At 40.9% G+C, this 14,348-nt stretch overlaps 1 protein-coding gene across 1 annotated transcript; it reads left to right on the forward strand.

Moving 5' to 3' along the window:
* Positions 1 to 957: 957 nt before the first annotated feature.
* LOC143104860 (cadherin-related family member 4-like) lies at positions 958 to 10,993 on the forward strand. Its single transcript, XM_076269195.1, has 16 exons — positions 958 to 1,010; positions 3,620 to 3,700; positions 3,893 to 3,903; positions 4,080 to 4,270; positions 4,546 to 4,699; positions 4,981 to 5,018; positions 5,308 to 5,415; positions 5,774 to 5,845; positions 6,176 to 6,369; positions 7,101 to 7,251; positions 7,479 to 7,575; positions 8,106 to 8,312; positions 8,937 to 9,076; positions 9,397 to 9,538; positions 10,357 to 10,490; positions 10,856 to 10,993. Exons 1-16 carry the CDS (start codon positions 958 to 960, stop codon positions 10,991 to 10,993), a joined length of 1,911 nt encoding a protein of 636 aa, XP_076125310.1.
* Positions 10,994 to 14,348: the final 3,355 nt, after the last annotated feature.

The raw sequence follows: 14,348 nt of genomic DNA on the forward strand, positions 1-14,348 counted from the left end.
ATTATGTAGTGCAATACAGTTTTTTCATGTCCAAGATATTGCATTCCCGGCATATGAAATAATTTCCCCAAAACTGATACTCTTTTTTAAACTCAGTTTTGACTCATGCTATTTTATAAGGGTTATTCCATAAATCTTTGATTTGTAATTTGTTCAGAGATTTTGTCAAGTCCTCTTTGGCTCCTGTTGGCTGAGTACTGCAATGGGAAGGACACTGGTAGACAGAAACCTGTGAGAATGGTCTCCCTGCATGAGCCACATGGTCCAAGCGCCACCTAGAGAAGGGTTACAGCATGAAGCTGCAGCAAGTAACCCTATAACCATTATCAGTTCACTGGCTTACTCATTCATTGCTTATTCGTGGACACGAGATGGGCAATGTGGATGGCATATCTGCATGCTTGTGCTTTAAAACTGTTTACTAATTAATCACGGGTAAATTGCTGTACAGCAGATTATTGATGTTGACAAAACAAGCATTCTTTATAACATTTTGCTAAACAGCTCCCTTAATCCTTTCTCAAAGGTAACATTCAATCTCTGTTCAGCACCTGTGGTACATGACTCCCAAACAAGGAACCTCATCATTACAGAGCACTTGCCAGTTGTCTTGTGCTACTGTAGTTCTTGGCAGTTTAGTACTTGGCCTTTGCAAAGTGCTTTGACATAGTGTCTACTGTTGCCATGTAAACATGCCAACATATATGATTACGCCCATGGAGTATGTGTTGTGACAACAGTGATTTAGGCTATAAAGTCTTGATTGTCTCATTGTCGCCAATATACAATGCATCAGCAACACAAATGCAATACATCCTGTATCAAAGCAGTCATAACTAGCAGCTTTATTGGCCTTGAGACAGTGTGTCTCTCAGCTGCAGTACATTAGATGGCACTCATGATCAATCAATATGACACACAGAGCTGTAAATCCAACAAAACCAGACAGAGACGGCAATGGCACTGCGAGGGCTAAGGCGTGTACTGACAGCTTATCTGTGGTTCCCAAGGTAACACCGACTGACCACAGACTTCACCAGAAACTGAGGTCTGTAGTTGTCGAGTGAGTCAAAAGACAAATCAAAATCTCTTCACGGTCAGAGCCAGTGGTGTAAATTGGCTGAAAATGGCTTCTGTTTCTCTTCTTGCCACTCTGTTTTTTGCCAGCTTCTTCCAAAGAATTGGTAAGATGCATGTTGTTATTCAAATTGTGTAGGCTAATAGAAGTTTCCATTTTCTGTGAATTCTATGTGAAAGGTTTCTATGTGAATCTAAATGTATGTACTGTACAGGAAAATTGTTAACTGGTGTGACTTTTTGAGGGTTTCTCTGCATAGTTAATAGGTGTACCTATTAGGGAATTACGTTTGAAAGTACAGTACTGATTCTGTGTGTTGGGGCTGTAGAAGCATTTGCTTAAGTAACGCTCGTAGTCCTGGACCAGTAAATAAAGCACTAACATCAACCTATAGGCCTGGGAGAGAGGTAGGCTATGCATTAATTGATTAACTCACAAAATGAGTTAATGATTTGAACAGTTTGAACAATTTTATTGCCTCCAACAGCAGTGTAACACAGCATTAAACTAGGAGAAATAGATAATTAAATAAAAAGGAAGAGCTCTTTAAACAACAAAAACATGAACATCTAAGGGAACTTTGAATTCCGTCCCTTATCCCTAGCTGTGTGTGTGTGTGTGTGTGTGTGTGTGTGTGTGTGTGTGTGTGTGTGTGTGTGTGTGTGTGTGTGTGTGTGTGTGTGTGTTGATTCAAAGAGTTCAGTCCATTGAATGAATGAGTGTTAATTCCAAAAGTTCAGTTCCTTGAAGGTATGGGTGTATATTGATTTCAACAGTTTAGTTCCTTGAACGTGTGTGTGCGTAATATTGAATGTGTTACTGTGACTATTGTGTATAGTCAACAGTCTTATCAGGTGTTTCGATATACAAATCAAAGAAATCAGGTTATACAGTTGGCCACATTAGATCAGATACAGATTATACAGTTGGCCACATCAGATCAGATACAGGTTATACAGTTGGCCACATCGCTTCCATGATTTTCCACAGTCTCACTGGGCTGGCTCATCATCTTAGTTTTTCTAAACATATTTCCGTTTTGTTGTCCAATATTTTATGGAGTCCCTCAATGTTATACATACATGCAAGTGACATAGCATGATCACTCACTACTCTCATTTAATTCAGTGTATGATATCTGCCCATTTTATTGTTTTTAATTTCATCTACAGAGACAACAACACCATTTCCAACTACAGGTATGACACCCATTCATATGACACATTATTTATAACCTGCTGGGAATAGTCCCCATAATTCATAAAGTGTAAACAAAACATTATGACTCATAATAAAATTGAAACAGACTATTTTAACTAGAACAGTTCATTATTTAATTAAAACTCTTTTGCACTGTGACTCTGTCATGGTAAATATGCTAAACATTCTCTGAAATGATGGCTAGGACCTGTGGGAAGTTTTGAGGGATCCATCCCCATAATTCATAAAGTGTAAAAAAAACATTATGACTCATAATAAAATTGAAACAGACTATTTTAACTAGAACAGTTCATTATTTAATTAAAACTCTTTTGCACCGTAACTCTGTCATGATAAATATGCTAAACATTCTCTGAAATGAAGGCTAGGACCTGTGGGAAGTTTTGAGGGATCTGGCTGGGCCAGTCTAAAAAAATGTTTAGACAATGATGCCTGGCAATATTGTTAAACTAAATGGCATCATGAGAAAAAAGGACCATCAAGATTCTGAAGGAAAACCTCAGGCACTGAGCAGGGAACCTTGGGCTCATAGGCAGCATAATTTCTCAAAGTCAAGGATGACTAATGAGCGCCATTGCAAGCAAAATATTACACTTTTCTCTAAACAATTTTGCTGAATAGTTGCTGCTCTGTGGTTTATATTGGTAAATTAATCAAACATGTATAATTAAATTTATACACATGAGAGAATGACTGGTGCATTCATTGTTTTTCAAAGAGAAGCGGGCAGGAGGCATGATGTTTAATAACGCACATCTGCAGCTTCCTGCACACTAGTTCCATTGTGTGTTTTCCGAATGCTAAGAAGAAGCCTTGCCTCGTCTTTGAAGAATTTGACTCAGCACGGATTGTTCTACCAAGCACAAATCCTTGACTTTGAGAAATAGTCAAAGATCTGAAACATCCACCCAAAGTGGGAAATAAATGGTGAACAAGAAACAATATCAACATTTTATAGTGGACCAGTCAGAGTCCAGAACTCAATCCATAAAAAAGTGAGCACAAGGCCAGAGTGATGGCAAAGAATTGTTCCTGCCTCAAAACCCGTATTGCTTCTAAAAAGGTGCAGTCGTCACAACTTTTTCTGTTTTGGGGTTGTATTTGCCAGGGGTATGAATAATTTAGTCCTTAACTGTAAAATAGGCCTATATGTAGGCTACTCAAACTACTTGATTGACTAAAAACATTTGCTATCTATTGTTTATTTATTGTATAATAAATATGTGATTTGTGCCCTGAGAAAGCAGAGAGAGGATGTCAATGTTTCTTGCTTGTACATGCCCATTCTGATGTGGTGTTCACTCTCTGAGCTATTTGCAGTGACAACGACATCAACTACAATCCCAACCACCCCAACAACAACCACCCCATCCACCCCTGCTCCAACTACTGCCAGCCCAGGTGCTAATATAATGGTGATCTGTTATTGCAAAAGCTGATTTAAGTAACACAGACGTATCGAGTATAAACAGAGAGATGTATTTCTTATTAATGTTTCACACTCCCTCTGATGGCAAACAGTGACATATCACCCTCCATGACATGTCAGCCTGGTTGTTTTATTCTGCTGTTAACTTTTATCCTGCGCTGCAGGTTCCTGAGGGGTGATGGAATGGCTTTGCGTCCTGACTGAATATTTAATAGACTATAGAATCAAAGAGCTTACATAACGGCTAAATGCATTCTGTCAGTGGATCGTTTGGGAATAACACAAACATGCTAATCACAATGCATTACCAGTTCAGTGAGAGGAAAAGTTGAAAGTGTGCTCTCTCCTCAGAGTTCATTGACCTGCCTGACGTTCTGGAGGTCACAGAGAGCACTCGTCCGAGGAAAGTGATCTTGGAGTTCCAGATCGCGAGTGCCAACCCTGACCCTGATGTCCAGATCCTCTCTATCACTCCAGACAACCCTGTGCTTGAGGATCCCATCGTCAACCCAACAAACGTTTCTGGTGTCTTCAGTGTCCAGGTTGAATAATGTCACCTAAAAACAGATAGATAGATAGATAGATACTTTATTGATCCCCAAGGGGAAATTCAGGGGGTCTCAGTAGCATACAGGCATCACACACAACATGCACTTACAGCAGAAATGGTAAATATAAGTATAAGTATAAACATACTCCACTGTACAATAGAGACAGTAGAAAACATCACAGCCAAGTAGTCATCTTGGTAAATGCTTGAAGCAACCAATACAAATGGCTTGATAAATGTTTTTATAAAATTGTGTTCCTCTGTTAGATTGTTCTGAATGGCTCTCTAGATTATGAGACTACAAATCTCCTGACCGTACGTCTGGGCATCAAGTCACCCTCTGGCTTTGTGGAGCGGACCTTCAGCCTAAGCGTCACCGATGCCAACGAGCCCCCTCAATGTGATGCCCACTTCCAGCTAGGTGAAGAGTTTCCCCTCAATGGCAACCTGACAGCTTATTTGCTCCATGGCTGACTTTAAAGCAGTCCCCCTGGACAGGCGACCTGGACAGGACTTGATCTCTCTCTCTCTTGTGCGGACGTGGCCCTGATGTGGCATCCAATCAGGCCCAGAGCTGTGCCAGTTAACGTGTCCCAAAGGTGGCAGGGAGCCATCATTTTCAATGAGGGTGTCAAGGTTAATAGATTTATGTGCTAATAATGTCACAGAAGGTGAATTTGATGTGTGAAAATCTTTACGTAGGTGCCGTGGTTCAGGTTCCGGAAGACAGCCCAGCTCCTGTGAGACTTTACACGGTTCTAGCGAGGGAACCAGATGATAACGACACCATAACGGCATGTATCACTGGCTGGCTTTCATGATTCATGGCAGATATGTCTTAGACGTGCAGTGTCATCACTGTCCATTGCATCACTTGCATCACTTTGAACACTTGGATGAGTTTTAATATAAAATATCCAAGTGTTAGGAAGTTGTACTTACTCACTGACCCCCCGCCCCCACCCTCACTCTTCCATTTCTCATGTCCATGGTTGAGAAGGTTTTCATCATGTGTCATCCACATTTCAGTTCTCCATCTACGAAGTGCAACCAGTATCCTCCTCAGCACAGTTTCACATCGACGACAAGGGCAGCATCACATCCAATCAGACCTTCGATTATGAGAGAGGCCTGAGAGTGAGTGAGAACACTGTGGAGACGTTTAGGGCTCTGCACAGTCACCATCTAACCTTTGGGACTTTGAGTGGATATTTTTTAAGTTTTTTATTTATTTATTTAAAAAAAAATGTTTTGCCATTGCAGCAATTTACTGTTTCGGTGGTTGTGACAGACCGACAGGGAAGAAACTGCACAGGGTCTCTCCTCATCAAGGTCCTGAAAGTTTACTCCGTGCCCCTGGACTTTCTGTGAGTTGAATGATCAATATGATAAATATGGCATAGGCTGATATTTTGCAGTTGTATTGATTTGGAGTCTACAGTGCATAAGCTATAAGGCAAAGTGCCCTGAGCCTTCTCTTCTGTTGATCACATAGCTGTTCTTCAGTCTACCCTCACAGAATGTCACCATCTTGGAGAATGAAGGCAGTGAGAGCACTGTTACCACGGTAACAGCTGACCCCAATGTCACAGATGTGCGCTATACTTTCATAAAACCATACCCACCTTTCAAAATTGGCCAAGGTAAAGAACTGCCTGCAGACATTTTTATAAGTTTTCTTTTAAAACAATAGCATATTATGTGCATAGTGCACAGCATGTTTATAATGCATATAAATAAGAATGTATGGGCCGTTTTCCTGTACAAGCCTATCCTAGACTACAAGCTTTTTTCAATGTAAATCTCCATCAAAGCTTTGTTTTAGTCCAGGTTAAAGCTTACAACTACAGGAAACCAAGTTTAGTATAGTAAGCTTGTACATGTATAAGATATTCAGTACTTTGCCGCAGAGGATGGTGTCATCAAGACGAGCTACAATTTGGACCTGGAATCAGACCGGACCCTGGAGAAGAGTATTCTGTTGGTCCGAGCATTCAGCATGTCTGAAGACCGCAGCGGAACTGCCACAGTCACTGTCTATGTGCAGGACGTCAACGAACATGCGCCTCTCTGCGTCCCCCCTGTGATTGTGTGAGTATGCTTCTGTCCACCGCTCCAAGACTGCCATATGACCATTACAAGGGTTTTCATAGGACCTTCTCTAGCCTTTTTGTCACAAAGAATTCTGAAAGGTTCGATCAGAGGACCCTTTTAGACTCTATGTATTGTTTAAGTGAAGGATCTAAAATTTAGTTGTTATTCTGTAGGGACAAAAAACAGTCCTTGTTACAAAGACTGATGTTATCAAAACAGACACATCCTCACTGTGTTTAAAACTTGCCACTGAGATAAATTGATTAGGCCATTAGGGGGCAGTGTTACATTTGATCTTAATCCTCAACAGTAATAGTAAACTGGTAAAGATTGCTGTCCGTTGGGTGCATTCCAATCAGACACAAAAGTTCTGTGTTTTGATTAGAAAAAAAATCTGTTAGTTGATCAGGCTTCCATCTCACCCGACTCTCATGCAACACATCAAAGACTAGTTCAGATCTGTTGCATATTTTATTAGATAATATGATGCTTGATCAAACCTGTCACATTTAAAAAAAATAATTAAATAAAAAAAAAAACTATTGAACTATTCCCTTTGGCCAAAAGACACCAGCCACCAGGCATGGAGGTATTCAGAATAGCCTTGCCATTTGTGACCACTCTTACCTGGAAGCAGTTGACTTGACACCAAAAGCACTTTAAAGGAGGGGAGCTGGTCTATGGCAGCTGCACTGATGAGTCTATGTGTTTACACATTTGTCCTGAAGTTTAACTGTTCCTGAGACTACTGAGGTCGGAAGAAGTCTGGGCACAGTGCGTTGCTTTGATGTGGATGTCAGTAACCAGAACGTCACACTCACGGTTGTCGAGAATAGCCTCTCACTCTTCAAGTTTCGCCTTCAAGATGGACAGCTACAGGTTATCATTACACACACACACACACACACACACACGCACACGTGTCCATCCTTAGATTTGGGTACACTTCAGTGTATGTATCTTTGGTGCACTTTGACGTGTGGGTGTGTGTGTGTGTGTGTGTTTGGTGCACTAAAGCCTTGTTGTGAGCATGTGACTCATTATTGTAATCTGTTTCTGCAGAGTGTGTTCCCCACTCAGACATGTTGATGCTTGTTTGTCTGCAGGTGAATAACAGCCTGGATTACGATGTTGCAGATGTCACAAATTTCCAGTATGAAGCCACCATTTTGGCCATAGACTCTGGCAGTCCTCCCCTCACAAGTCAGATATCTGTTTTTGTTCTTGACCTGTGATACTAGCAATGTAGAAGAGTTTGATGAATAAATCTCTAATGAAAGGAAGCTCAGAATTAAAACATGAAGAAACTAATGCCTGAAGACAAGGATAAACAAGTTAAAAAAAGTCTTGGGTATATTTGTCTGGTATATCATTCTGTTTTGTCATCACAGTGAGCAAAATGTACAGAATACAGTGTAAAAAACCCATCTGCTTAGGAAATCAATTGTAGTAGCACACAAACCAATTTTGGTGGTAATACATTGCTGGTATTCAGTGGTGTAGTCTAGTTAGCTAGTGGGTATACTGTGATCAACCCCAAATGTTAATACCTAGCCTTGTCTATTTTAAGTGGGTATACTGAGATGGTGATGCTGTTTAAGTGGGTATACTGCGTAGTCCTGCGTATCACGTAGACTACACCACTGCTGGTATTCAGACTTATGAATTGGGTTACAGAAGATCAGGCTGTCCAATAGCTGACAGGGCCAAAGTTTTGCATGTTTATTTCTCAGCTGAAGTCCGTGTCCTCATCACGGTGACCCCTGTGAATGAGTTTGACCCTCTATTCCTGGGGCCCCTGGTCATCGGCGTCCCCGAGAACACAAGGAGGGGTTCAGTGATTGCGTCCCTCAGTGCAGTGGACCGCGACTGGCCCTTCAACTCTCTCCGATACTCCCTCCTGGAGGGTGAGAGACAGTTCTCGCTTGACCCCATTGGAGGTATGTATGTGTGGAGATGTATGACAAGGGTAGTTTGTCTTCTGTCAGATTGGCCCCGCAAGTTCAAGGTTAAATTCCTTTACTATAAAGCATGATTTTATTACAAGCAAACACTGATTATGAATATTACTAATGAATCCATCCCTGTACATACATACAGTACAGACCAAAAGTTTGGACAGACTTTCTCATTTCAATGCATTTTCTTTATTTTCATGACTATTTACATTATAGATTCTCACTGAAAGCATCAAAACTATGAATGAATGCAAAGTTATTTGGCCCACAGATGAATATTTGTCAAGTAATGGCTTGCTGAATATGGTATTAAATAAAACAAATAGCAACTTTGAAGAAACTAGAATATAAGACATGTTTTCAGTTATTTCACACTTTTTTGTTAAGTACATAATTCCACGTGTTCATTAATAGTTTTGATGAATCTACAATGTAAATAGTCATGAAAATAAAGGAAACGCATTGAATGAGAAGGTGTGTCTAAACTTTTGGCCTGTACTGTATAACAGATATGCTATATGAATGTGATTTTGAGTGTGTGTGTATGAATGTGATTTTGGGTGTGTGTTTCTGAAATGAGCTGATGTGACATTGGTGTGTGTGCAGGGCAGCTTTACCTGGGGGTAGATTTGGACTTTGAGATCCAGGACCAGTATGAGCTGAAGGTGAAGGCTGTGGACTTTGATCAGGATGTGGACAAAACCAAACAGCGCACAGGCATGGCACAAATCACTATTATGGTGGAGGTACAGTGTGCACGCACGCACACACACACACACACAGGAATATATACTTTATGTTGTAAAAATAACAACATTTACGTGTCTAGCTGTAATTATGTCTTTCTGAAAAGAAAATATTTGTGCATTTAATGTCGCTTATACGGGGCCAAGGAAATGAAAACATGCAAAAAGACTGAAGATACATTACATTGTCCTTTTTGCAATACATTTGTAATAAAAATGCAATACATTTGTAATGGCATTACTGTCAAACACTTTGTTTTTTAGTTTTTTTTGCTTCACAGATGAATCTTTATTCTGCACCTGTCATGTTTTCCCGTCAGAATGTGAACGATAATGCCCCAGAGTGTGACCCAGTGTCCTATGAGTCCACCATTTTCTCCACCCTGGCCTCCAACACCCCCATCCTTACGCTGACCTGCACGGACCGGGACAGAGACCATCTCACAGCTACCATCACCAGTGGTCAGCCGCAGGGCATCAGCCGCCTGCTTCACTCACATCAACACAAACACTTTCACTAACAAAAGAAGTCACGGTATTAAAATAGTGGGGACCAGTTTCCCATACATAGAAAGACTAGTCCTGGACCAACAACTTCATTAAAAATCCCCACTGAAAACAAAGCTTTTAGTCTAGGACTAGGCTTAAAGCTGCAGTTGGTAAGATTTTTTTGATCATATTCACTGAAACCGACACTATGCTCCGACAGAACAACATAAATCAGCCGGTTTTAGAAAAAAACCTGCACTTCTACCTCCACCTAGAGCCTACCTCCACCTATTTGTTTTGCAAAAATCTACATCTTGGTTCTTCTGGTCCAATGAGAGCAGGGCTGTGTGAGATCTGACTGTCAATCACAGTCTGGTGTGCACTGACGAGCACAAACTCGATGAGTGTTGTAAACATTCAAATTTTTGGCTAAGTCCCCTAAATCTGTCAGACTTGCCAACTGCAGCTTTAATTCATGCACTGGAAACCGGTTGTTCACAATTTATATTGTTTTTTCCCCAGATTTAGTAAAAAATTACCTCCATCAGTAAATTAGCTTCTTAGAGAATGAATCTCTGTCCTTGCTCTGTGACAATAGCCCATTACACAATAATACCTTGACTGAAATTCAGTCCAGCTGTACTCAAATGCATCTCTCTCTCTCTCTCTTTCTCTCTCTCTGTGGATATGTGTGTTGGATTCCATTCACATGTAAAAAGGTGCAGCAGTTGACCGGTTCCAGCTGACTGGCTTGACCCTGTTTTCCAGGAACGTCTTCTCTTTTGTGCCAGACGGAGTGTATGATGACACGGATTATGAGATCACCATCTCGGTGTCTGATGGCAAACACAGCACTAGCGTGGTGGCATATATATACGTCATTCCCTGGACCACCACCAAACCTACAACTACTACCACAACCACAGTTAGCATCTCTCACATTGAAAATATATTTTACAGCAATAATTAACATTACTTAAATTATGTTTCACAGTAACTATTATGTGAAAATCATGTCAGTGGTTGATGTGTTTGAACAAATATATAGGAGAAAATTAGTTTAGTGATTATTATGTGAAATTTTCATTATACAAGTTGTTCACATCAGCTTTTAATATAGCTATGATTTATTAATATCGAATAACAAATGAATGCAATAACTACAGTAACTATGGCAACTAAATGTAATGTAAGGAGGTAGCAGTGCAGCTGACCCAGTGAGATATTCTTTGGAAACACACAGTCAAAAATAAAACCCTAGGGTACCCAATGGAAGTGTCTCTTTTCCAGACGAAGAACCCGGAGGTGGTGACGGTGATTAATGAGTTCTGGGACCCACAGCCGTGGTTTGTGGCGGCTCTGACGGTCACCGGCGCTTTACTGCTGCTCCTCCTGAGCCTTCCTCTGTGGATAAAGCTCTTCCGGTAGACCACACCAACACTGACTCAGTAAACACACTATAGACAATGACAATGCCAAGCTTCATTGCCATCAACATCACATGACCACCACTGACGACAGTGCTTCCACTTGTGAAGTCTTACAAACAGCCGTGTGCTCTAACACACTGGTGGGGACAATGGTAAACAATCCTGCATCAGTAACATGATGTTGACAGCCTACATTGATCACTCAGCAGGTCCTTGAAATATCAGGCACTGGCCCTTTGAAATGTTTTGCCTTGATTTGCTAAGGGAGAAAACAGCTTGAGCATGATCACTTTCACCGTAGAATAAAGACCAGGCTTGCATTTTTCATAATCATATATGTCCATAAATGTTCCATGTGATGATTGTTACTGTTGAATGGCATTCATAGCACCAGTAAGCAGCAAGAGGAAACAGAGGAACATCTTCATTTAACTTTGTAGTGTTTTGGAACATGTTTTTTATGACAGCTGATTTATTTATTTTTGATATTGCCAGTGGCACAGTATGTGGGACACTGAAACCGACGGAGCAGTTCATACAAGAAGGGTGAGTTTCTAGCCCTGAAGCAGCAAAACTAGTCAAAACTAGACACTGAACTCCGTTGTCATAGTGTTCAGGAAGATTTGCTCGTTAAGGTAGATAAAGTAGTGTACTGAAACGGATGTGTGAATAACAACAGATGTTGAATTGCATTGAAAAAAATAATGATGTCCTCTTATAATGAGTCTAATTCCAATGATCAGCACAGTCCTATGTTCACGCTTGAACCGGGGTAACAATATGCAAACATATTATTTGAAGCTGACATAACTGGGCAGAAAGAAAACATTTAGAGTGGAAACAATGTAAACAATTATTCATATTCACCATCATGAAAACACTGCAGTCTATGGACTGAATGAACTGGAACACTGAGGAAGTGAATCCAAACATCTTGCTGTCTGATCATCAGAACATTCAATACCGCTGTGTGACATTGTTACTCGTCATGGCTACTCCAATGGCAGCAGCCATTTTGACATGGAATATATGGCAGGCCCAGGTGTTACTCATGAACCTACTAAGAACCTGAATTAATGTTACTAACTACTAACATTAATTACAAGGATACAAGGAAGTTTATTGTCACATGCATATAGTTACTGGATGTAAGAAATGCAGTGAAATTATGTCTGGTGTCAGCCTATTTGTGCATTTATGGGGGGGGGGGGGGTAAAAAGTGCAGTAGAAGAGGGGTTTAGTAGATTAAGTGGCAAGGGCTGGGGGGGGCACCAACAAGGAGCACCCAAGAGCAACAGGGGCAAGGAAAAACTCCCTTACTAAGGAAGAAACCTTGGGCAGATCCACGGCTCAAGGGGCTAACCCAACTGGCAGGGGTCTTGGTGTGTGTGTTGGGGGGATGACAAGGGAGATGGGATAGTGTGCTGTGTATGTGGGGAGAGGGCAGTGTGCAATATGTGTGTTGAAGAAGCTTCCTGATGAAATAATGTGCTGTGTATGTAGGGGAGAGGGGGGGGGGGGCAGTGTACTGCAAGTATGGTGAAGGGAATTACTATTGCAAGCAGAGTACTGTATGTATGATGTATGTGAGTGATGACAGTGCAGATGTGTGTGTGGGCGGGAGGGGAGTGGAGCAGTGACTGTGTGTGTGTGTGGGTAGCTGGGGGCAGTGTGCTGTAAGTATGTAGAGGATATGTGTTAGAGAAGATCCTGAAGACAATGTGCTGTGTATGTAGGGAGGGGGGGCAGTGTGCAGCAAGTATGTAGAGGAGGCTTACTGTAGCAAGCAGTGTGCTGTATGTATGTGAGGTGATGACAGTGATGATGTAAGCGTGTGTGTTTTTTGTGTGTGTGTTGGGGATAGGGGTGGGGGGTGGGCAGAAAGGCTAGGCAATCAAGGACATGGGTAGATAGGAGGAGGAGAAATCCAAAATAATAAATAAAAAGTTCTATGGAGATGTGCAAAAGTTGGAGAACGTCAGATGTGTGTGTGTGTGTGTGTGTGTGTGTTTTGACGTGTGATGAAATAAGAAAATAAATAAAAGGTCTGTAGCATAGGGAGAGGGATGTAAAAGTGCAAAAAGTCATGTAGGTGTGTGTGTGTGGGGGGGGGGGGGATGGGGGGGTGTCATGAGTGCTGAGGAGTGAATGAGTGCAAAGTCAGTATAGTGTGAGTTCAGAGTTGGGAAATGTGTGAGAGTGCTGAGAAGTGAATGTTTGCAAAGTCAGTATAGTGTGAGTTCAGAGTTCGGATGGCCTGGGGATAAAAACTTCTCCTGAGTCTCTCAGTTCTGGCTTAGTGACTACATAGGCGTCTTCTTGATTTCAGCGGTAGGAATAATCCATTGTTAGGATGAGAAGAGTCTTTCAGAATCTTTTGGGCTCTTAGGAGTACTCTTCTGGAATAGATATCTTGTAGAGCAGGGAGTTGAGTTCTTATAGTACGTTCAGCTGAGCGCACTACTCTCTGCAGAGTACTACAATCTCTAACTGTGGAGTTCCCATACCAGGTGATGATGCTACCATAAAGTTTAAGGTTCTGATTCTGCTAGACTTCATTAAGGTATTTAGCAACACCTGTGCTTGCCCTACTATTTCATGTCAAAACGGCTGCTACAAAAAATATTGATATCATAACATGATTATTTAATTGATCAAAAAACCAATTAGAGTCATTAGAGTAGCTCAGTGTTGACTATGAACTGTGGATTGTGTCAATCTCCTATTCTTTACTCCCATCAGTGCTGAGACAGATAAGCAAGATGGTCTAGACAAACAGGGTTCCTCTCGTTCTTCTGACCAGGTGGGACTCTATTACGCACAGACTTTATTACGCACCTGTTGATACCTATAGTACTACCACATGAAACGTATCAAATGCAAACCCTGGAAAGGTTAATGTGTTACAATAATATTGTATCATCATCCTGCTATTCTGTACTTTATATTGTTTTATATCAGGCTTCACTAGGTGGCACCATAAGTCTTTCCAAAGTCAGCATTCAAGAAGATATAATGGTATGTTTCTTCAATATCAGATGTCATTGCTTCAGCTGGATGCACAGAGGAAAGGTTAATGCTGTGTTATGTTATGTTATCTGCAGAGGTTTGATGGAAAGGCACAAGATCCAGGTGAGTCATGCAGGTGTTAAATAGAGTGGTTAGTGATGATCTCTCAAACTTGCCTCAAGGATTCTGAAAATATTGAGGCTGAGCTATTATTTATGAATTCAAAATGATTTAGTTGAAATTAAATGTATTTTATGGAATAGAAGTGTTTGTACCTTGATTGGTTGTAATAATATGAAATATTATGTAATATGATTATATAATTTTACTATACATATACACAG

The sequence above is a fragment of the Alosa pseudoharengus genome, unplaced genomic scaffold (genome assembly GCF_046254945.1).
Source record: "Alosa pseudoharengus isolate Yale_2024_CS ecotype anadromous, Long Island Sound unplaced genomic scaffold, YU_APseudo_1.1 YU_APseudo_1.1_scf_5, whole genome shotgun sequence".
Classification (NCBI taxonomy): Eukaryota; Metazoa; Chordata; class Actinopteri; order Clupeiformes; family Clupeidae; genus Alosa; species Alosa pseudoharengus.